Source organism: Sitodiplosis mosellana, unplaced genomic scaffold (genome assembly GCF_009176505.1).
Source record: "Sitodiplosis mosellana isolate CC-2019 unplaced genomic scaffold, AAFC_SMos_1.0 Smas_scaffold_6226, whole genome shotgun sequence".
Taxonomy (NCBI): domain Eukaryota; kingdom Metazoa; phylum Arthropoda; class Insecta; order Diptera; family Cecidomyiidae; genus Sitodiplosis; species Sitodiplosis mosellana.
This window is the reverse complement of record NW_022601467.1, coordinates 11,606,054-11,630,275: the sequence shown is the minus strand read 5'-3', so window position 1 is coordinate 11,630,275 and position 24,222 is coordinate 11,606,054. Positions and strand designations below refer to the sequence as shown.

General features: G+C 35.3%; 1 protein-coding gene across 11 annotated transcripts in view; it reads right to left on the bottom strand.

The window, feature by feature from the left end:
* LOC129577960 (elongation of very long chain fatty acids protein AAEL008004-like) overlaps positions 1 to 24,185 on the bottom strand; it is a 30,953-nt gene extending 6,768 nt beyond the window's left edge. Inside the window, exons 1-7 of one of the 11 annotated variants that reach the window (XM_055465859.1) lie at positions 20,874 to 24,185; positions 18,110 to 20,756; positions 14,937 to 15,366; positions 7,097 to 7,161; positions 4,922 to 5,004; positions 2,300 to 2,407; positions 1,304 to 1,384 (exon numbers count right to left, since the gene is read on the bottom strand). In XM_055465859.1, coding sequence (XP_055321834.1) covers positions 1,304 to 1,384; positions 2,300 to 2,407; positions 4,922 to 5,004; positions 7,097 to 7,154 — 330 coding nt within the window. In that variant the 5' untranslated portion in view covers positions 7,155 to 7,161; positions 14,937 to 15,366; positions 18,110 to 20,756; positions 20,874 to 24,185. Of the gene's footprint in view, positions 1 to 1,303; positions 1,385 to 2,299; positions 2,408 to 4,921; positions 5,005 to 7,096; positions 7,162 to 14,936; positions 15,367 to 15,743; positions 16,077 to 16,731; positions 17,014 to 17,493; positions 17,693 to 18,023 lie in introns of those variants that run through there. The other 10 variants (XM_055465862.1, XM_055465861.1, XM_055465866.1 and 7 more) reach the window with 10 other exon arrangements.
* Between the last annotated feature and the right edge of the window lie 37 nt (positions 24,186 to 24,222).

Genomic DNA, 24,222 nt, shown 5'->3' with positions numbered 1-24,222 from the left:
ATTCTTCTAAACCAGTTCAGGCTTGTTCATTGAAACATGCCGTCAAATCGGTTCGAATGGAGTAATATTTCTTTTTATGAGTATTCCTTGACAACTTCTTCGGGTTCGTTTCGAATTTCGATCGATCGGTCGCTGAAGCGACACACGATGGATGAGTGCCTAAATGACAAACATACCGTTTTGCTCATGGCAAAAGTAGGAAAAGGAAAGAAAAAACAACAACAACAGAACCCATGAAAACGGAAGAAGTTAATCAAATCAGCGTTTAACTTGTTTTTATGACAAGTTGCCCATATTGAAGCTTGAGTTGCACTTATATGGACTGGTCATTCAAATTCGTTTGCACAAGGCTTTTTATTCTTAGTACATCTTATTGGCTGGTAGGTGGGTCAGACTACTGTTGCTGGCGGCTTAACAATGACAGCTGAATTGGTCAATTGGAGGAATATATGGTGGTTTATTTTGTCGCTGTTGCCTTACTACATATCGCACATCGTAGGCGTTGCACGACTATTGAATAATTCCCAAACAACGAACCAGCACCGACCAAGCTGATCGCTTGAAGTTCATCAGCTGGTTGTTTGGCTTTTTTTTTCTCTTCTTTTGCTATTATTTCTCAAGCCTTTTTAAGGCATAAGTACTACTCAATGGACAGTACCATTTTAGCCAATTCTACCAGCTTGTGTGAATAACAAGAAATAGCCTATAAACAAGAATATACACCAAAACCCGTCTCTTGCCCCCTTTAAACAAGTTAAAATCAATTAATTCTATTATTCAACACATAATATTATGTATATTTTGCGCTAAAAATACATATATATACATCGATAAAAAAAAAAGTTACCAGAATACAAACATGGTATACAACGTTTACTTTGCGGCCTTACAGCTTGTTAAGAATTACGTTGAAGAGCTGTTACGATACGGTACGATACGATGAAATGAGAACTTTCTGTTGCTAATTTGAATTTATATATATATTTTTTGTGTGTGTTTTGCATGAAATTACGGATATTATTTTCAAGGCATAGTGTTGGCGTGGCCACTTTCGCTTTCGATTAAAGTGGTTTGGTTGTTTTTTTTTATGATAGCCTTAATTTTTATTTTCAAAATTGTTTCATTGTTTTTTTTTGTTGTTGTTGTCTGAAATTTGAAATCGAACCATGTGTTTATGTGTGTTTGTGTGTGAATGTATGGTCGTTTTATTCTAAATCAATGGGCGCGAGCGTCAGCTGCTGTTTTACATTACAACATAATTACTGTCAAAGAATTTGCATCGTTACGAAAAACGATAACTTACTCTTGTTGCAGTCGGACTGGAACTATGATCGACTGGTTGACATCGGAAGCTATATTCGCCCCACCAACCGCCCATTAGGCACTATTATTTTGTTCAATGCATTTCAAAAGAAAATAATTTACTAATTTGCAAATGATATTGGCAAAAGGGGAAACACATATCGAATCGACCAATGGAACTGCGGCGAAAGGTTTGGTTTTTTTTTGGGGGGATTTCGTTCTTTCATTTCAGTATCAGGGAATCCGTCCTGAATGCTTGGCACTCTTTTGCATGCCTAAGCTTTTACTTTTGATGACGGACTATCGACACGCCTTTATTTCATGTTGATTCTTGTCTCGTTTTTTTTTTCTCTCGGCTGTTTTTTTTCATATTGAACTTTAATTTTGAAGGCAACGCATATTTTCTACGTTTACACTATTTAATCTTTCATTTAGCAATGTCACAAACATTAGAAAAAGAAGAAGGAAAAAATATAGCAGAGATAAAACCAGAGATTGTGATGAATGATTTGCGGTTTTCTGCTCATTCACTGCATCCACATAAGGGACTTAGATATCAATGATACATAGATTATCGATTAGACACTGTATCATAACACATTTCACCTTGAAATATTTGATGAACGTAGACATCACACACAGTAGTATGTGGTAAAAAAATTTCCAATTTATAATCATATGCGTAGCGTATAGAATACAAATTTAAATATCTAAATCGGTGATGATGACGAAGAAGAAATGGGACAGAGCAAACAACAACAAAGCAAATCAATAGATAGTTTGCATCCGTGTGGAAGCGGTCGAACGATCGCAACAGATTGATTTACAATTGAAAAGAGAAAAAAATTGATTTGTAAATATTAACTGCATATGTGAGAGAATCTACTCAAACATCATTTCAAAATCATCATCGGATCATAAAAAAGAGGAAGAAGGGAGAATAGAGGAAGAGGAAAAAGAAATAAGTCTGTATAGATGAAAGAAAAGCATCACTTACCTCATAGAACAGCCATGCGCTAAATATTACTTGGATAAAATTGTATAAAATAAGTATGTATCTTAAATTAAAGGGTTTACGATTTTCCATAAGTTTAGGGCCAATAACCTGCAACAGAACAAAAGAGATATCGATGAATGCTTTGCATATACACATGAGAAATGAAAACAAAAAACAAAAGTGAACAGAAAGAAATTCACATGCAACCATTTCATTGTGCACTGTCGTTTTTCAGTATGTTTACGTTGGAACAAAAAAAAGGCGCCCAGATCATGATAAACCGCGGTAATTGTTCGAATGCATACCAAACTAAGCCAACATATCTGAGTATGGCTTACATTTTGGGAAATAAAAGCAAAATTGCTGCCGACCCATAAGAAAGTTTACCCAACACGACCGAGGCCATACCGAAATCACAAAATGACAGACGCGAATGACAAAGAGTGAGAGTGAGAGTGACAGAGTCGAAGGCCGAAATGCGGTAAAAGCGTAATAACACACGATGATGACTCGAAAAGTATGCGATGACGAAATAAATTAGCAGTTGAGCATTTCTTTTCACAAAAATTCACTTTTCACATAAAAACTTATATTTCTTTCATCTTTCGGCTGTTGTTTCGGTGCAGTTTTACTGACGCAAGGTTTAGGAATTCGATTGGATAAACACGAGTATGGGCAAAATAACGGTGGACTTTTTTTTCGTCATGATTGTTGTTAAACAAATCCAATTCCGTATTTTTACGAGTTACCAACATTGTTTGCATTTCTTTTTTTCTAGCAATACCTCCTGATTTCAAACGGGCAATCATTTTTTTTCTTCACCCTTTAGTCACGAGATGAATTGCATTTATTACGCTGCTTATTTCTATAAATATATGCAAACATTTCACCTATAGTGAACTAAATCGATAAAAAGTACACGAAAAAAAATATTTCATTTTTTCATTTGCTTGGTGGACACAAAGACAGGGAAAAAAATCGTGCGAACTAAATTGATAAGCCCTCGAGTGATTACTTGAACAATGTGCTTGAACAGACTGTTTTCGGTTTCAATTCAAAATTTTGCACGCCGGAATATGCGGCGCATTTTCGTGTGTCGAAAGAAAGGGAGACAAAAAAATTGAAATATTTACCACGTGTACCAAAAAAAAAAATGAAATAAATTCGCAAGTGCCTGACCCAATGAGACGGTCTCTGTTTGGTATGTAACCGGAATAAAATCACACATTTCGAACGTCCACGACGAATTTTTTTATGTTGTTGGTTGTGGTTGTGCGTTATGCACACACAAAATGTGTGTGGCTTCTCATTTATTTCGATTTCGCATACTTCAATTTCTTTGTGTCTCTTTTCCATTTCTTCACGCTGCCCAGTTATTTTTCTCCATTCGTTATCTTTATTTCATTCATTTTTTGTCTCTCCATTCAACACGTTTAGCCTTCGAATTGTCGCAAAATTCTTGTAGTGGGTCTTCAAACAACAACAAACAAAAATTGGCGAAAACTCAACGAATTATCGCAATTACATAATGTGATTTTAATGTGCAATTTTTTGGTTAGTGTTGAAATTAATAACCATGTCTTTTATTTTGGTTTGGTTTGGTCGGACACTTCGATCGATCGATGCTATTTTGAGGTATTTTTTTCTTCGTATGAGTAAGCAACAACAACAAAGGTAACGCCGGTAATGTCAAACGAATTGGATAGAGTTGCGATAAATGTGTATCCCTTTCTATTGTTTGACACATTTCATGCATTAGCAACCTCAATCGAATATTCGGTGTTTGAGTGTATGTGTGTCTGCAGGAAGTATTGAGTTGATTCGAAAATATGCGTAAATAGAACTAAGGTGCACTATTGCGGTTTGTTTGCATATTCATTGACATTGTTTGTTTACATGTGTTCATTTTAGTGGTTTATTACAAAATTTACCTTGAAAACAACGGAAAATTGGGTTAGAGTTATACCGCGCGATGTATGCGATGCATTTTATATCGTGTGCTCGTTACAACAATTCGGAAAATTGGAACGAACAAACGAAAATAATGCAGAAAAAAATTTACTTTTGAAAAAGGAAAAAAAAAACTAGAGACAAAGAAATGCAGTTTAATAAGTTGAATTTCATAATAGCCACAAACAAATCAATATTGACCATGTTCACAAGACACAAATTCGATCGTATAAATTAGACCCAGAATCGAAGACACAATTTATAAAATCGAATGTAATACATGTGTGTGTGTGTTTGTGTGTGTGTTACGAGGCACATGTGATTTCATTGATTTTATTTCTGTCTTGTTTTTCCTCCAGTCGAGAGATATACATGAAAAATGCGTTGTTGATAAACTCTAAAATTGGATACAGTTCAATGGCTCTTTTCGTTAGCACATTAACATGATCATGAAGTTAAAATAAAAAGCCTTGAAATCGCCCAAAGATTTCGCTTTTCTTCGGACATTGTATATAGCAAAGTGCTTATGTACACGAGCATCTTATTATTGTGTATTGAAAATAAAAGAAGAGGCCAACATATTTCAAGTGGGATACTGAAAGGTGCAAATGAAATGGCTGTACACCGATATAGAAAAAAAAACATATAATATACACATGAAAAGTGACTTACCTTAACAAAATAAGCATAAGCTAAACATACTACTAAAGTTGGAAATGGTGACGACATCATTGGCCAATCCCTTGTCCTGGGATCTGAAAAAAAACACAAACATAGAGAGAAAAAAACAAGTGTCGATTACAAAGCTTTAAAAGAAGAAGAAGAAGATGAAAAAAAAATTGTCGGAAATGAATCTTCGTTTTCCTGCAATAGAATTTGTTCATTTGGCATTTAATTTCATTGCATGTGCTTGAATACGTATGCGATGCATGTTTGCATAAATTGATACAATATTTACACAAGTTCGTGTTTCTTGCAAGCAATCTTCGACTGCATTATAAGAGAATCACTTCTGACTTTTAATTTGATGTAATGTGTGTCATAATGTGTGTCATGTTTATGCGATGTACTTGTGTGTGATTTGCGATGATGGCGGTGGTGACGGTGGCGATCTCACTCGATTCATCATATTGGCGCGAACGGAGTGTGCAAAACAGTGCACGCATTTGAACGTTGATTTTTTTTTTTATTTCATCTCGGTTACACAATATCCGAACGAAAATGTGTGCACAAAATTCACACATCGTACCAATACATCGACAGAATTCGCAACCAAGTCATTAGAGGCAAGCGATCAAAACCATTCGTAAAAATGATTACATTACGCGATTGACACATTTCAATGGTAATTTTTGGAAACTAATGGCATCATGCGAAGGCGCAAATGTGGCAAAGGTCTCTCTCTCTCTTTCTGTCGCTCACATAATATAATATCTGGGCGGAGTGCAATTTTGCGATAACATATTTTATCGGTGAATTGCCATTGGTAGTCATGTAGAAAAGGTGTGAGACACGAGCATGTCGAATACGTTCAATTGAATCGAATTCAAACAAATCAATTCAATTACATCAGGTTTGTCAGAAAATGAGATGAGCAACGTAGAGAGAAACATGTTTTTTGATGACGGAAAACCAGCTAGACTTTGGAGCTCTCGTGTGCGGAACTTCAGCCGACGAAAAAAAACACACCAAAATGTTTTTGTTCACAGACATTTTTTTTCTCTCTTGAATTGACAAAAATTGACTTTCACTCGTCCTTCAACCCGAATATTTTTTACCAAGACACCATACAATAAGTTCAAAAACATGATTTTTGTTCGAAACATAACCGGCAACTCGTTTAAATTAGAGTTTGTATGCTGTATGGGTTTTGAGTGTTGATGCTTCTGTCTGACGCGTTCGAGAAACGAGTCGAGTCGAGTCGAGTCGAGTCGAGTCAAGTCGGTGTCGAATCACGTCAATTTGGTGCTTTGAGTTAGCATACTTGCTCATGAAAGGTGTTTCGTAAATAAACAAGTATCCAAGGTTGTAATTCCGGTCTAATAAAAGTTGTATTTTGTAATCTCCATCATCATTAAATATCCGAATTGCGTTGTGATTCGATTGCGGAAAACTTCCTTGGTAACATATACCAAAATCCCTAACGTGTGAATTGGGCAACACACACACACACACACACACACACACCACATACCACATGCTTATTGACGACGACGACAACAAACAGAACAAGATTACCAACGAGTGTGTAGACACCATCAACATCATACCAATAATGATCATTAAGAGCGCACTGCGTCTGTAATCAGAGCGACAACATTTCCGATGTGTCGTTTGCGTTGTCCGTGTTAACTGAACCACAAACGTTCAATTTTACTTTTTATCAATGTTTTCATTGGTGGAAATGATTTCATTTTTTGCTTGCATTGATACACGTTTATTACTGGTTCCGTTAATTTCGTTCTTGATACTGTTTTACATAGTTTTTTTTTCGCTTAACCTGTACGTGTCGTATGTGTTTGGATATTTGTTTGTTTATTATTGCAAAGTATCAAGTTTGCACTCAATTTGAATAAATCAATTTTCGTCATGTGCAACGCAATAACGCAATACCAATTGTTGCATTTATCGCATGTGCAGCCCAAATCAAAATGCACCGCATTCCAACTGACTATGCAAATGGTAGAGAGAAAATTCGATCGCCAACTTTTTTTTCTTCTTCTCGGTTTGCCAATTTTGTTTTGTGTTGTACTTTCAAAAAAAAAAAAACAAAACAATTGCATTTTGCACACGATTGAAAACTAAATAAAATTGACTTTTAAAATAATATACGACATAAACACTTACCGCCAGTAGAATCCATATATCTTTGCATACTGTCAATATATCGCATAATTAAGGCCATAGTGTAACTAAAACATAAGGAGAAAAAACATGCATACATACATCGATTAGAAATACTGAGGGAAAAAAAATTGTTATTGAATTATTTATATTCAGAACTCGGTTAGTTTGTCAAAGATATTTCAAATTGTTTAATCTTCCGTCAAAAATGACCTTCCAACAACGACGACGTCGTCGGCGACAACGACACGACGACGACGAACGAGAGTGTACGTGTTTTATTAACTCTACACAATACAGACTCTCACGACATCTTATTTTTATTATTTTCAATTCAGAAGTTTCCATTTGTCAATCAATTGTTTCGAGCACTAAGTTTTTTTTTCACTTATCCACATATCGGGTGAATTAAATTTAAATAACTTAATTGCATGGAATATAATTCATTTTCTCAATCAATTTGCTTCTACGTATGTAAAGATATCCTTTAATATAATAATAGAATAAGTCATAATCGTTCATTGGCCGCAAGCGAAAGAATGTTAAATGCTGGAATATATCATGTCAAGTTAAAAAAAATTCCATTCAGCAGATGCGTGTCGCGCGTGAGCAAAAGAGAAAGAAAATTAAGAAGAAAAAGAATCACAAACTAATCTTTAGTTGCCACGTGTTTGTCCATTTTATAATGTTCGATGAATAAATAAAAGTTATTGCTTTTTCTTCATTTCTTTCTTCTTTATTTTGTTTTGTTTTGTTTTTTTTTTATCAAAACAGGTTTGTGATGAAATCTATATTTAACTTGCAAGTGAAATGCGCACCACTTGTTTCGTATGTTGAGATCATAAGCTCAAGTCGTTTCTAACGTTCTCGATTGATTGTTCATACATCTATTGAATTCGATCGATGGCGAAACTTTTCTCAAGCACACATCGGCTTTTCACTCAAACTTGAATTTTCGGACACTTTCTCAAAAACCCATCAAGATGCCAAGCAACTTGACCCATCACATTTGCATATCATCAACGCTTTGTGACGCAATTATTCTGCTGCAATACCACAAATATTCCTATGAAGCAAGTTAAACGAAAACCAAAGTGAAAAAGATGAAGAAGAAGACGTCGAAGAAAAAAACAGATGACTTCACTTTTTTTTTGCTAGGCAAACGCAATAAAAAGGACGTGTCTTAGTCGTAAATAACCGCTTTACCCTTTTTTTGCTAATAAGCAAAATTTGATGGAAAGAGCGCGAAATGAAAAAAGAAAAAATTGTCGCTCTGTGTATATATGATATGCACTAGAAACGGTGGAAATATTGCCGTGCCACAGTTTATAGTCTGTGTGGTGCTGGGTGACGGTGTGTTCGTATGTGTCGAACTTTTATTATATTAAACATGGGATATCGTGGTATGGTTTTCTATTTGAAAATGTCGAGCGTGTCGTTTACTGCAGGCAGAACGGTGACGGTAACGGCAGGGGGAATGTTTTTTTTTCGTTCCATTTTTGATAAGCTTACTCATATCGCTCATTTAACGGTCGGTTTGAGCGTGTGTTCGAGCTACCTTTTTTTTCAATACCTCATACACGCACAATGGTATGTTTATGATTGTGTGTATCTCTCTCTCACTCTCTCTCTCTCTCTCTCTCTCTCTCTCTCTCTCTCTCTCTCTGTGTGTGTGTGTGTGTGTATATACATGCGAATTGCAGACATTGAACGCAACGGTCTCGTGGGCTGGGGTTAATAATATGAAGAATAAACAAACTTTATAGTTTTATTGATCGATGGTACGCGATGCAAACGATATGTCTGTCGGCTATTGTCACCACATTTCTATCTACATTTATCTATCAGTTCCCACCTTCACTCTTGCATTAGTGGCAACAGTAGCAACCGCGCAAAGGTGCCCGTACTAAGTCCATTTTTTCGATTCCTTTTGAAATTGTCTATGGATTTTAATTGGTATCATTGCTTAGCCACTCACAACTACTGTTATTGTAATTTGTGTGTGCAGAACCTTGATTCAGCCAAGCCACTATGTTTATGGCGCGTAAAAAGAAATAATCAATAATACTATAATATGAATGCAACCGAAACAATAACATCGCACGCGCCAAATGTAAAACTAGAAACACAAAAAATGTCAACGTTTGTGCCGCTGCAGGAGAGAGAGATAAAAGAAACATCCGAAATGCAAGAGAAACCGGCTCAGAGAATATACATTACATTTTTAAATCAACGTATTATTCATATTATAAGGAGTTACAATGTTGAATATGTAACAAATTGTGATCAGTTTTTTTAATGGAAGGGAAAAAAAATATGGCCACTTGTTTCGCAGAACGCGTTTTTTTCTGCAATATTTCATTCAATTATTATTGACATTTTATTTATTTATATCTTCTATTTTTATTTCATTCTTCATCTAATGTCACTTATGCACTTGTAAACACCATTAGTGCACACATACACTCATTCAACAATCATATCCTAATGGGCTATCTAAGGTAAATGCGTATACGCGCATGCATATATTCGGTTAACAATTTCTTACGTCGTGCATTACAGATGCGAAAAAAAACGTCAATTACAGTTGTATTGGTGACAACATCAACATCAAGTGACCAAAATACGTCTACCAACAACTAGAACTTGTCGCAACAAAACCAGCCTCAACTATCTATCCCATGCGGTTTGCTGTCTTAAAATGACATCACATCGTATATAATTACTCATATCAATTTTAAGATATGAATATAAAGAAAAAAGAAGTGTGTGGAATTTTTTTATGGGCGTTTAATCTTGTCTCGGAACCACCACTGATATTGCACTGCAACAGGTGAACGGAACGGAAATTAACTGAATGATGGTGGGAAGAAAACAGTGGGGAAAAACCATCTAGACCACGCAAATCAATTCACATGGAATATCTAGAAAAGTCCATTGATCTTGACTTCATTCAAATCGACATCGAGGCTGTTTATACATCAAATGTCGTTTACCTATCATTTCCATTAATAAAAATCATGGAAACTTTTATTGGCTGCTCTTGAATGTATATTCGAACCACCATCAAGATATGCGATCAAACTGCTACGCTAAAATTCACATTTTGATTTTGAAACATCATTCAGCTGCTTATTTAAATTTCAACTTCATTCAACTATAACCTATTGCATATGTAACGAGCTCCAGTGTTGATGTAGCGTGTGTTGCATACTTGCTATTGCATTCGCGGTTAGATTAATGTAATCGTGGAATTGTTGTTGTTGTTGTTGTTTTCGTTTTTATGGCCAGTTCGTAATATTTAGCTCAAATAAAATCCAATTTTATTGTAATTATCACTGTAACAACTCCATAATCGAGCCAATTGTCAAGTGTTTGACTGACTGTTGATATGATTAAATGTGATGACAAATGGGACGGAGTATGAAAATTCGGCGCCCATCGGCTCTATCAAACGTGTATCCGTCTTTTTATCTCGGAAAAATTCTTTGTAAAAAAAAACGAAAACATACGGAATTGTGCGTCATACTTAAATTTAGTTGAATCATAAAGGACATTTTGGCTTTTTTCTCAATCACCAACGGATAAGATTGGATTCAATGGTTGAAAAGGGGTTTTTAAGTGGTTTATTCACAGTAAAATCACACAAATATCGTGAGTGTTTCATGTCACGAAAATCTGATAAATTACAAGCATATGATTCAGTGTATTCTCGAGCATACAAATGCTTCATCACATTTTGTTCGCTAGTCACATGCAGTGGCAGTGTTCGTATACGTTGGAATTTAAAAAAAAGGAAATTATAGTTTATCACTTGAATTGAATGCGGCTCTGATAACCGTCACAATTACCCCCGCTCTGACTTTAAATTACGTTCGATTATTATCGTTTGATTTTTGATTTAAACCCAATTAGATGTATTGAAGCGAATCCATTAGAATATGTTGATTATCTGGGAGACTTTGTTTCTTTGATTGTTTTATTAGCTGCCTGTGTAGAAATTGCCCATTATACGATGATACGATTGGCATTTGCAAATGTTGTTTTTATTGAAATGTTCTGATCGAAACCGAATGAAAATAAAATCAAAGGGGATTCCAATGAGTTCCGCATGGAATCCAATTAACTAAGCTGTCCAATCTATTAGCCATTATAATTGCCGAATGGAAAAAGTGATATCCACGCGCCAATGAATATCATTCAAATTGAATGATAAAAACAATCGGACGAACGCAAGATCGATCGATGCTTAATGATGCCAGCATGAAAAGATTCGACGAAATTCAACCAATTAGAATTCTTCGTTTATATGCTTTTTTTGTCATTTGTTATTGCATACATTATTCAGCAACTTTTTTTGCGATTTAATTTCTCGTTTTTGGCAGAGTTGAACTTTGAATACTTGTTCAAAGTTTGTCGCAAATGAAATTTCGGTATACGAAGTGGAGTGAGCGAGAGAGCAAGTGAGGCCGAGCGTAAGCTAGAATGATCGTCAACAATATTTGTATAGAAAACTATGATTCTTATTCATATTGCTCTATTGCTACAGCCACGTGAAATAAAATGAAACAAAAAAAAAGGTAGCCACTGCTTTAACAAATACAATGAAATAAGTAGCTTGCCTCGTTATGATTAGACGTTTTTTTTTCTCCGCTCTTTGATACTATTTATTAAGACGCTTTTTTTGCTACTTTTGTTTTGTTTTTGTTGCTTCCTTTATTGTGATGTGATGCGAAAATAGCAAAGCTTCCTGAGACAATGTAAATAGAGATAGTTTGATTGGGAGGAGACTGGCGCTGCAAGCAAATTATCTAAAGTCACCTTTCGAGAACTAAACAGAAAAATCACGTAGAATTGATGTTTCAGAGGCAATGGCACCGAAACGATCTTTTGATAACAATGATTTTGCATTCTTTTACAAATTTAATGCTCTTACTTGTTTTACTCCTCGCATTTGTATTTCTCTTCGCTTTGTGTGCATGCATGCGTGTGTTTTAGCTTTTTGTTGGAAAATTACAATTTCCATTTTTGTCGCGATTTGCGCATTTATTTAAACACATCGTCAGCAGCTGAATGAGTATGCGCGTGAAGGTTTCTTCAGCGAAGCACTTTTTCGAGTCTTTCAAAAGCGCTTTTGGAATGTAATAGATATTCACAAAAAATGCAAAGCAACGCACACATAAGTAGAAACAAGTTTCATAAGGACATGAAAGGTCGTCGAGACTCAGCGCAAAAGAGCACAAAAAAAATCGCGAACGAGCGTGTACTTATATCCACACATACACACACAACCCAACAAATATACAACCATTCGCCTCTTATTCGGCTTATTCATTCATAAAATTTTCTTTAATTTTTTACCTCGAACTTGGATATTGAATTTTATTTTTTTATTTTTCATTTCGGTGCAGTATGATCACAGATGCAGAGAGCGCACGCGCATGAACGCGCACACGACTTGATACTTCTGATCTACTTTATAAAGCTCAATGTGGACTTGAGTAATCGAGTAATCAAGTGCACACAGATGTATATATATAGAGTATAAATATATGCGTGCGTACGCAACAAAATGCCTCACATAATTACGCATAATCAATTATTCATTTTAGTGCTGTGTGTATTTCGTACGAAAGGTAACGAAATCATTTATTTTACTGCGTCAGCTCCAACGACAACAACACAATGCTGACGAAAAGGAATGAATTTTCAAATGTTTTGCAAGCAAAAACCACTTTTATGAAGAGAGAGAGAGAGAGAGAGAGAGAGTGAGTGAATGAAAAAAATGAAGTAAAAATAAATTGAGATCACATGCTATTTCAAATCGCATTCAAAGCAAAAAGAGATCGAGCGAAACCGAGTAAAAATAAATAATTATGACAATGTGCTCTTTAGTATGCACATTTAATTGGGACGAACAGAGACGATAATAGTTAGATATGTGAGAGTGTGTGCCAACTGTTTGAAAGCGAAATGCTTTATGAATGATTCCAGCTCAAATTTTTTTTATTTTTAAATTGCACAGAATTATTTAAATACACTTGGAATCAGATTGAACGATAAGCTGCAAGTGGGCAATTTTGTGCGAGACAACACCGAGAGAGCGATTAAAGAGGCATCCGTAAAGGCAGTGGAAAACACGTTTTTTGATTTGCTTTATTTTTTTTTCTTTCGTGTCTTGCATCTGAATTGAAAGCTTTGTTTCAATGAAAGAATTACAAAAACAGAGAACAAATTGCTCGAACTTTTATTGGTGCTACAGTAGCAGCAGCAGCGGCGGCAGTAGCAATAGCAGTAGCATATACCGGTCACTCAAATCTACTTGTATTTAGAGCTGATTTACTTGAATAGACTTATTATTACATAGTTTTGTGACAAAATGTCCTCGAATTAAATTCATATTCTTAGAAGAAGAAAAAAAAACAATTCTGTGTCAATAATCGACATTTGTGACTCTTTTTTTTACTCTTTTTTGCATGCACTCTCTCACGCTCATTCCCTCTCTCTCTCTATCTCTCTTTCTTTCGCGGTTGACAATTGTCTAGATCGTAACGATTCTCTATTTTTTTCCATCTAATTTACGTAATCTGACGCTGATCGGTAGTATAATGTGCTTTACGACCGATCAAGTGTATGCGCGCACTTTGAACGTCGAACGAAGGGTTACATAATGAACAATTTTACTGGCTAACCTGCTAGACGCATCGAAAATGTGTCGGGAATGCCGAACGAATTCTCGTATTTCTGGCTTTCAATTTTAACAGAATCGTCTATGTCATATAGACGATTTGCGATGAAACTGGAGCTACATTAATCGGGCCGGTTGTTATACATCGAGAGAAAAATGTCCGTTCATATTGTTCCTTCGTTCTGTGTTTTTCTCCAAATAAGCAAGGAAAAACCGTTTACAAATTGCTCACTTCCTCTCTCGAATGATAAAAATTCATATACATATCATAGCTGAATGGGAGCAGATAGAGAGAGAGAGAGAGAGAGAGAGAGAGAGAGAGCGAGGGAGAGAGAGAGAGAAAGAGAAAAAAAAGAAACAACTCGTGCGATAATTGAGTGCACATATGGTGTCCGATCACATATCTTGGCGATGTGATATTCGTTATTCGCATAATGTGGCCAAAATAAAATAAATGCAATTTCATATCGAAACTACGAAATTTTCGTGTGTGAGTGTGTATGTGTATTGATTGTACGAAATTCGTACGTGTTTGCATTATAGAAATAGCTTTCCATGTCCATTAAATTAAATTCAAAATTATTTACGAATTATGTTGAATTAATTGGACTGTTAATTTGATTGAAATGATTTGATTTCTTATCAGAAACAAATGAATGATCATCGAAAATACAACAGTTAAGTTTTTTTGTTCCTTTTGGCTCGGTTGCGTCATGTATTTGACCTGCATGCGTCCATTGCTTACGCATGTAAAATGATAATCAATGCTTGGCTCTTTTAGGTTTTTTTTTTCTTTCTTCTATAAACATATGTATACAATATTTTCGTTATGTTTCGTATATCTTTCACCTCGTGCACAACTGAGGAGATAGATTTAATCGACCGCTTTGCTCGCCCAGTCTCCATCAGAGCAAATCGGACGGCGCGAATTCAAAATGCGCTTTTGTATCATTGTTCATTCATTTTATCGGTGTAGTCAAGAATTTTCGATAGAACTCTATTCGAGAGATATCATTGGAAATTCGATTGAAACAATTTGAAATGCATTTAAAACGAAAAAAAACAGCAACAACCAGTAAACTAATTTGATTTTAAACAAACGACTACAAAATTTGTGTCATCTTAATAAATTGTATTGGATTGTGTTCAACTTACCGATTAGAATTTATATCACGTACTTTAGGTATTTCCTTTATTTAAGAGTTTCACTTTTGTTTATTGAGACTGCAATTTTATGTGTGAATCGATTGAACTGATTGAAAAAATGCTTTGATTCAATATATTGGTCCGTCGGTGTGTAACTATTTGCTTGTGTTTTTTTTTCTTTACTTCTCTATCTCTTTGTGTTTCTTTTTTTTCTGTCTCTTTTGCACGCGATTGATTCAATTTATATAGCGGGTGTTTGCGTTTACCTCAGCGTTACTGTGTTGCTCAAGCGCAACTGTCACAGTAGATTTTGTGATTTAGTCTTTGTTTCTTTTTTTTTCTTTATTTCACACTTTCAGCGTATTTTCGTCGTGGTATAACTTTATATATATTTAAAGGTAGTGTATTCGTGTCTCCTTCACTTCGGCTGCACAATCGCCTATAATACAATGACAACACAGAGAAAAAAGCATCTATATTAATACCAATTGCTTTGAGCGATTAACCTTAAAAACTAAAACGGAGAAGAAGAAGAAAACAAACAGCCAACAATATAAATATTCTAGCGGAAAGCGGTATTAGCTAACATCAATGGAACGAAAGTGTGAAATGATCGATGTGCAGCCAAACGATGTGTCTGATCGATTCGGCATTCGACTCTCTGCGATACGTGTGAGTGAGTAAGTGTGTGCGGCACACGTTAGAGCGATGAAATATGTATATGCGGGAATTCTTCACACTGAATTTAGAGCAAAATCGTGAAAAATGAAGAGAAGAAAAAAAAGACACCTTAACATTTCTACTTTAAATACTAACAATAACAAACACCGTGATCGTATCGTAATCGTAGCCAGTAGTTGTTGCTACGTTTATTATTATTATTGTTGTTGTTGTTATTATGATTAATAATGTGTGTGTGTGTGTGCGCTTTTTTTCTTTATTTCATTTCAATTTTTTACATAACTCAATTGAAAGTGAAAGAAGTAACGCACAAAAACGAGAAAGAGAACGAGCCGAGAAACAGAGAGATGATTTAAACTGTGTAAAATGAATACACGAACAAAAAAAAAACAAAAAAAAACATGATTTGACAAACAAGATTTCTGTTTGATTTTCGACTATGAATGTCTCATGTGTTTAAACAAGCACCAAGACTGAAAGAGTAAGAAAAAAACTAGCCTTATGTGCAAAAATCACCTATATGTAATTTATATGGTAGAGAAATGAATCGGGCCAACATTTTCGTTATATGATACGATCAAGAGGTAAGAGCAAGAGCAAAAAGGATGGACAATGCAATGCACACAAAACGTACGTATACAACAACGCTTAAGCGTCGTAGTCGACTACGACGACAACGACAACGACATTGACGGGGGCCTGTAATCAAACCGCAGAAAATTGTATGAAGGTGCCGAAGCAAAAGAGAAGAAATAAAAACAATAATTATCGCAACCGATTGATTAAAATTGATTTTTGTTTTTCAATTTACAAAACGAAACAATAAACGATCGATACAAGCCCATAAACGATCGATAAAAGAAAATGAGCGAAGAAAAAAATCTACACGTTTTTGAGTACGAATTTGTGGTTTTCAAGTTGATTTTCCATAGGTGAATTTTCAAGTGAGTTCGATATGTGTGGTGATATGTGGTATGTGCGCCACATAAATACGCACAGATATAATGATCGGTCATTTGAAATGCGAATAACTGGCTGACGCTCTACTATATTGAGCATAGTAGATTTAACGATTGAATATAGAAAGCATAAAAAACAAGGTACAAGCTAAAAAAAAATTTACTTTTTTTAACTGCTCTTTTTTTTCTTCTTCTTCTTCTTCTTCTTTCATACACAAATAATCAAGTGTTATGTACTTGTCATGCATGTATTATGTTGCAATTCATTTTTTTTTATGATTTATTCATTCGGTTATTTGTTTATGTTGGTGTATTGATGTGTTATTGATATGGCAGTAAACAAAACATTATCTTCGTGTGGTGGTGTGGTATTGGAGATGAGTTTGAGAAAAGCCACAGAGAAACGAGAGAAGAAAAAAAAAACATCAACAACACTCAAATGAATGAATATCTGTTAATTAACAATGTTATGTATTATTTTTAGAAAAAATGATGTCTGGATCACTATTTGTCTATAATGATTGAACGAATTGCTATGAGAAGGTGAGTGAGAGGCGATATGTGTGAGTGTGATTGCGTATGAGAGCAAGAGAAAGAAGGAAAAAATGTGATCGAATTGGAGTGTACATGAAGTGAAGCCAGGTATAATCGATTACAGGCATATGCCGAAATGGGGAGAAAAGAGTAAATAAATACGAGATTCGCAAAAATGACAGCCATCCAAAGGCGATAACAAAACACACTAAAAATTGCACAAGGAAATTCAATGAAATTGCTTATTGGAATGCCAATGAAATGGTTTTTTTCTTTCTTTTTTTTTATTTTCGGACGAAAAACTAAGCCCGATATCACTGTAGGCATGATATAATTTTTAGTACAAACACACTAAACGACTAAACACTTGATTGGACGATGTGTACGCGTACTTTATCGAATGTATACAAATGAATATTAACGAACGATTTGATTCCAATTGAATTGAATGAATCGATGAATGTTGGTTTTCGGACGCAAAATTTTAATATTTCATTTATCGGAGGTAGTGAAAAAAAATAATAGTGTATTATATCTTTTGCTCTATGCGATTTGACGACATTTTGCCTTGCCGCGCGTATATCCATAAAAAGTGTCTAAGTTCGTTGATGTTCGTTGAACGTACGAGTAGAAAGATATTATCAATCACTTCGACTAATCTACTTTAGTTTTGATATGATAGGTGGTTTTCGATTGGTTTCGATGCGAATAATGCCGCGAAGTATTTTTCTTTCTCCCTGTCGTTTGCTTCCATGAGCGCTCTTCTTCTTTATTTATTTATGCATATTTTTTCTTCTTCTTTCGCTTTTACTTAGAATAGCAATCGAATGTCATAACTGATGCAAACAACGCGATAAAAATATTATTCAAAAGCAAACCGAACCCAAATTGCAAACTATTTATGATATATGAGATATTTTACTGATATAGTTTAGCGCTCGAAGCGGATTAATAATTTGTGTTATGTGGGAAATTTATCTTGAAATGTTTCAAGTCTGACACACGTACATTTAAAAAAAAAAACAAAACAATCATCAAATTTTTTGTAACTTTTTTGCAACTCCTCTTTTTTCATGTATCGCGAAAAAAAAGGAAGAAAAAAAATTACTCTTTTAATTTAAATTTATTTCTACAGCTAAAGAACACCTAAGTTGATTAAAACACTACTAAATTGAAACTAAATTTGAATGCTATAATCATGTCAAGTTTTGCTCAAAACCCCTCTATCGATTAAATGTGCTCGCTTGTATGTGGTAGTGTACATGTACACAGGTGAATAATGTGTACGACATTGTGGCGCACGTTTTCCCTATAGTGTGCCAGCAATACATTGAAACCGGGGACCGTGCGCTTGTGTGAGTGAGCGACTGAGTGAGCGAACGATGTGGATGCGTTTGTGTTCATTCACACTGTGGCATACGCATCATACGGCAAATATCGGTACGGATAGCATACAAGAGGCAAATCGACACCACATTGGTGTTGTTCGTCATATCGTTAAGTAACCAAATTTATATACACAGAATATAAATATATCTATGCGATATGTGAAGAGAAACAACAACAATAACAACCGAAGAAAAAAACAAAATAATATTGTGTATTTGTGGCCGATAAACGTGTTGAATGTCTAAAAAAAACACCACACTGGCCAACCGTCATCATGTATTTCATTATTGTTATGACATTGTGTGCGTACGAAAAATCCACATGAAAACACCAAAATGCTCTCTGTGCATTCACACACACCACTTATACACGCAAAAACAGCAGCACGATATCGTGCGGCAACACGCATACGAATCATAATTGAATGTGTGCAATAAAGGAGTGTGTGTTCCACACATGTTTGATATGTTAGCGCTTTTAGGTATTTTGCTCAAGTTTCTTTTTCGGTTTTTTTAAATACTCTAGAAGCCTTGCGAGCAACTTGCTCACAGAACAAGATGATGTACCGGCATCGGACTTTCCGAAAACTATGAGCCAAACCTCGAAATTGGAGAAAAAAAGAGAGTAAATAATGAAGCAACCAAACCGAAAACATCTAGCCAACTAACCAACCAAACATATAATTCACCATCAAATTTGCGTCAAACAATGACGTGTACAAAAACACTCTAACCAAAACCGACATCCGAATTTCCGAGCGGTGACGCATGGTTACACAGGACTTTGTCATTTTCCAGTTACAAAATTTGCTGTCCAAAAACCAAGCGACGAATAACAAAAAACCAACGACACAATTCTATTATAATCAAAATTAATCACAAGTAATCGCTCCGTCTAATTTCGCTAATGCTCCTTCTGTCCATTTTATCATTGCCTGTTCATTCGCCGTATTTTATGCATTTTTCGTGCGAACAATCGTCATCGTTATCGCCATTCGCTTCAACCATAGTTGTGTTGAACATATTACTGGTTTAGTGACAAAAACGTTGACGAACACTCACAAAATTCACACTGATTCTGATTATAGTGCAAATGTTGATAAAAAAAAATTCCCTGAAACCCAATGGAATTCAATATATTGCAATAGCAAAAAAAAACTATATATACTAGCGCAACTCAAATCAATTTTCCGCTACATTTTATTCGGTGTGTACGCGCCCAATTCGAGTACGAAACATTTCTGTAACGATTTTTACTACTCTTTCAATTCAAATCAACAATTTGTTCCCATTTTTCACCGGTGCGAAGTTCAATAACTGAAATTTTTGCGAGAACTGCATATGCATTGCATATTCATTTTTGAATATCTATTTTTTTTTGTTGGCTGCAAAATTGCAAGCCAAGAAAATTTTGGTTGCGTTTCGTGTGCTCACTACAAAATCGTTTCAGCGCACAGATTTGCGTTTATGAGCACACTCTGGATTTTAATGGGTGTTTTATTGATTGCATTAAAAATGCAACATATTTTCATTTTCCTCGTCTCCATTCGAACAGTAGCGAGAGTGCATACAGAGCATTTGCGTGTCAATAATCGAGCAGCAAAATAGAATGCAACTTGAGTTTGATATGTTTATTTTAGCTTTGTAAGTGTTCCGTCTTCAAAATCTAATTGTGGTTTTAATCTCAGGAATAAAATACCCACATCGACGTCATCGCAATAAAAAGCCGATTCATTCCCGCGCATATGAATATCACGTTTTCGATAACTATTTAATTGGGAAAAAAACAAGACACATTTCGATTCCTCTATCCTATGTGCCTCTCTCTCTCTCTCTCTCTCTCTCTCCCTCTTTATCCATTATTTGCTTAGCCGCCACTCACAATGTTATTTATTTACATGGACGATCAGCCATCAAATAGCAAACGTGTTCGATGCCACTGCGCATATCCGATGGTCTCTTTAGTACTCTATTTATTGCCTGTCGCCTGTGATTCTAGTGGTTGCAATCGCCTGGAATAATTATATATAATAAAAACGAAAATTCCACGCACGACGTTAATATGCGGTATAAAAATACGACCGGCCAGACAGGCGTAAAAAATGATGCAGCATGGCAAACGTGCGTTCACTCGCTCGCTCGCTCGCGACTCGATACTCATTCGCGCGCCACTTCTTTCGCATATTCCAGCAAAGTGGTTGAACTTTAGAACCATCAGTGATAATGAATTGTGGTTATTTTTCCGATGACGACATCGCGCTGTATAACTATTACAAGAAACAAAACATCGGCACACAAATTAATGTTTACGTAAAATCTGCTCTCGCCATGGAAGTAAACAGTTTGATGATAGGTTTTTTTTTATTCTGGTTTCGGTTCATTACCTGCTTCATCTGTGACGTAAATATTCTAAATACGGATGAAAATTACCAAGATGAAGAATACCAAAGCGATATGGGCGAGAAAAAAAAATGTTAAGACGTAAAGCTGAGTTAAAAATAGATTTTAAGCGCGATGGTAGCAGCAGCAGCAGCAGCAAAAAAAACCATAACAAAAGATAAGCCATGACAAAAGAGATAAAAATACAAAAATAACAAAAGTTGGCAAATTTTATTCGAAATGTAAGGAAAAAGACGCACGCGCTATCGCCAGAAGTGAGCAGGAAGAGAAGAGAAAAATCAAAATAAGACGACCTCATCTCAACTTTAAATTAATAAGATGAAGCGGGGAAAAATGGCTTTTGTGGTGCATTTTAGAGGCTGAACCAGTTCAAAGCCGAACGAACGAACGAACGAACGAGCGAACGAGCGAACGAGCAAACGAGCGGAGGAGCGTTGAGGTGAATGTTGCCCGTGCATTATTGCAAATTGATGTAATGACGGTGTAACAGTTCGGTCGGATCGAGTTTGATCAAGATCATTTGCGCAAAGGGAAGAAGAATAATGTGGCCAATGACAAGAATGGAAATGGAAAGCACTTCGGATGACAATGAAAAATGGTGTTGCGCACTTTTTTTCGTACCACCGTCCAACCAACAACGTACACATACCAAACTTGTTTGGGGATTCGGTTGTCATGAACATAATTTATGATCGATTTAATGAGCAGATTTTTTCTTCATCTTTCAGTGGGAAACAAGTAGAAGCCGGCAAATCATGCAAATCGAAACGAAACGAGAAAAAAAACACTAAAGGGTGAACACATATATCTAATTCAAGTGTTCATTGGCGTCAATAAGCAATTCACCAAGCAAAGAAGGAGAACGGGAATGAGAACAGGAATGAGAACAGGAAAAAAACCCGAAAACATTGAATACCTCTTCGCTGAACTTCCCGTTTGTCAGATGTATTGATCAAAGTGCGTATAAACGAATGCAAATCAGGCGGTATCAATCGCAATGTCTTTTCGATCGGAGGTATTTCCGAATGAATCAATCAACCTCGTGTATATGATACACATTTACTTATATCAATTGGGTTTGGTTGCGTGCTCTGGCCATACAGTGTATTTTGAATTGTTTTTCTGCTTGGACATGGCAATAAATATTTGATGAATGTTGCTGAATCAGTGTGAAATGTGTCAGCTGCGTTCCCATCAAACGAAAATGATTATGTGACGAGGTTTGGTTTCGGTACGTAACATGTTCAATCACAACAAAATGCACCGAAAAACGAAAAAAAAACGATTCAAAACGTAAGCATGGATCCAAAGAAAAGGCATAACCCGACTTACATCGAATGCTCGATGAGCGCGATGACTTTTCTTGTGGTATGGTTAAAAAAAAATGAAAGGAAATTTGTTCAATACCTATCCAAAATGCTTGAATGTAGCTCTTGTTTTTTTCGTACATAGTCCAGTCTTCGTACATAGTCCAGTCTTCTTATGGTTTTGTGCGCTTTATTGTCTGGTCAAAGTGAAGGCCATGACAGTGACTTAGTGATTTCTCGTTCTCTTGTTCAATATGCCGCCATCGTCATCGTCGTGTTCGTTTTGTGTCGTGTCGATTTTTCTCCACAGTATCTTAATATTTTATCCAAACGTGACCAAGCGACATTTCTTCGGTATTTTCAATGCTGTTGCCGTTTCTTTTTTTAATGTTCATTTGTTTTGTTTTGCTTTGCTGTGTTTTTCTTTTCTTTTTTCTGTTTTTTTCCTACATTTTGTCTTCTTTCGAATTTCATTGGGTATTCACTCCTTTTACTCCTATTTATTTACGCCAATAGATCACAGCGAATAAAGAAAAGAGGTAAAAAATGCTTTACTACGGCAGTTGTAATATGATGACACTTAATTAAGTTGATAGTCACAGCAGAACGATGAGCCATGCCATTTGAGCACGTTGCCTGGAAATATAAATACAAAAGTGCTTGAGTCTCTCTCTCTCTCTCTCTCTCTCTCTCTCTCTCTCTCTCTCGCTCTCTCTCTCTCTCTCTGTGTGTGTATGTGCGGTGGATTTTTCACGTTCATTTTGTATGAGAATCATAAGATTTCCACTTGATCGTCAAAATATAATTACCGCGTCTCATTGAAATTCTGATAATGAACTAGATAATTAGATTTCGAGAGCGCGGGAGCGAGACAATAGATATGTCCGGTTTGTTGTTACGACTTTAAATAATAATGAAACTGTCGGCATATCAAATGCGACACAAGATCTCATACACCAGATAAGGCGATTTTGTTGAACTTTATGGCCAAATTCAATGTCATTGACAAGTGTACAGTGAACACTTTTGCTGGTTTTTTTCCCCTCTTGCTGCTACTACCGATGCTGCTACTGTTGTTGTTACTGCATTTTAATTGAAGATCTAATATAATGGAAACTACACGCTGTTTCTTCTTCGTAAGAAAATAAAGGTAAGAATTTTTATTTTGCTTTGTTTTTTCTTGCTATAAACAGAAGTGAGACAAATCAATTTTCGGTACAGTAGACAAAACAAAAAACGAGTAAAAGATTCCGGAAATAATTATTGGTCATGCGACCGCGTACGATACACCAATTGTAACAAACTACTAAAGCTTTTTGAACACAGTTTTGTCTAAAGAGCACAGTTTTGTAGATAAATTTTTAATTGCTTCCGAATTTGACATTTATCAAAATCTTCAATTTTGAAGCAAAAAATTTAGATTTAGTTTTTTTAAACGGTTAAAAGTTCAGTTCCTGAACTATGGTCGAATGTAATAAATTTCGAGAAGCACTCCATGTGGATTTGATCAACAATATTACTTCTCTATTGTTATGACAGCGCCGATAATTCAATAAATTTTGTCAAAAATGGTCAATAAAGCTGCGTTTTAATTTGATCTTTCGATAAAGATGTTTATGTTTTTTTTCATTCTGGCTAACACAAAAAAAAGATTATGAATATTTTTATTTAATGACGACGTATAAATTTGTTTAATATCTTTAAACGCGATGAACCTGTTTCAATAAAGATGCGCAGCTAAAGCGGATGTTTTTGGTCAATTTTCGGGACATGCTTGATTTATGCAAAAAGATTCACAAACGGGATTAACTGATTTATCTAAGCAACTATAATAATGAAAAAAAAATAAATAAACAGAAAAAACCGGCTTAAGAAATGCAATTAAAAAAAAGAAAAAGAATGAAAATTGTTTAATTGCTATAGAGCACAAGAATTGTATATTTATCCATCCTTTTTGTATATAAATTTTCTAAACATTATTCTAAATGGGTATAAAAAAGAGCATTTTCCTTCCTTTTATTTTAGG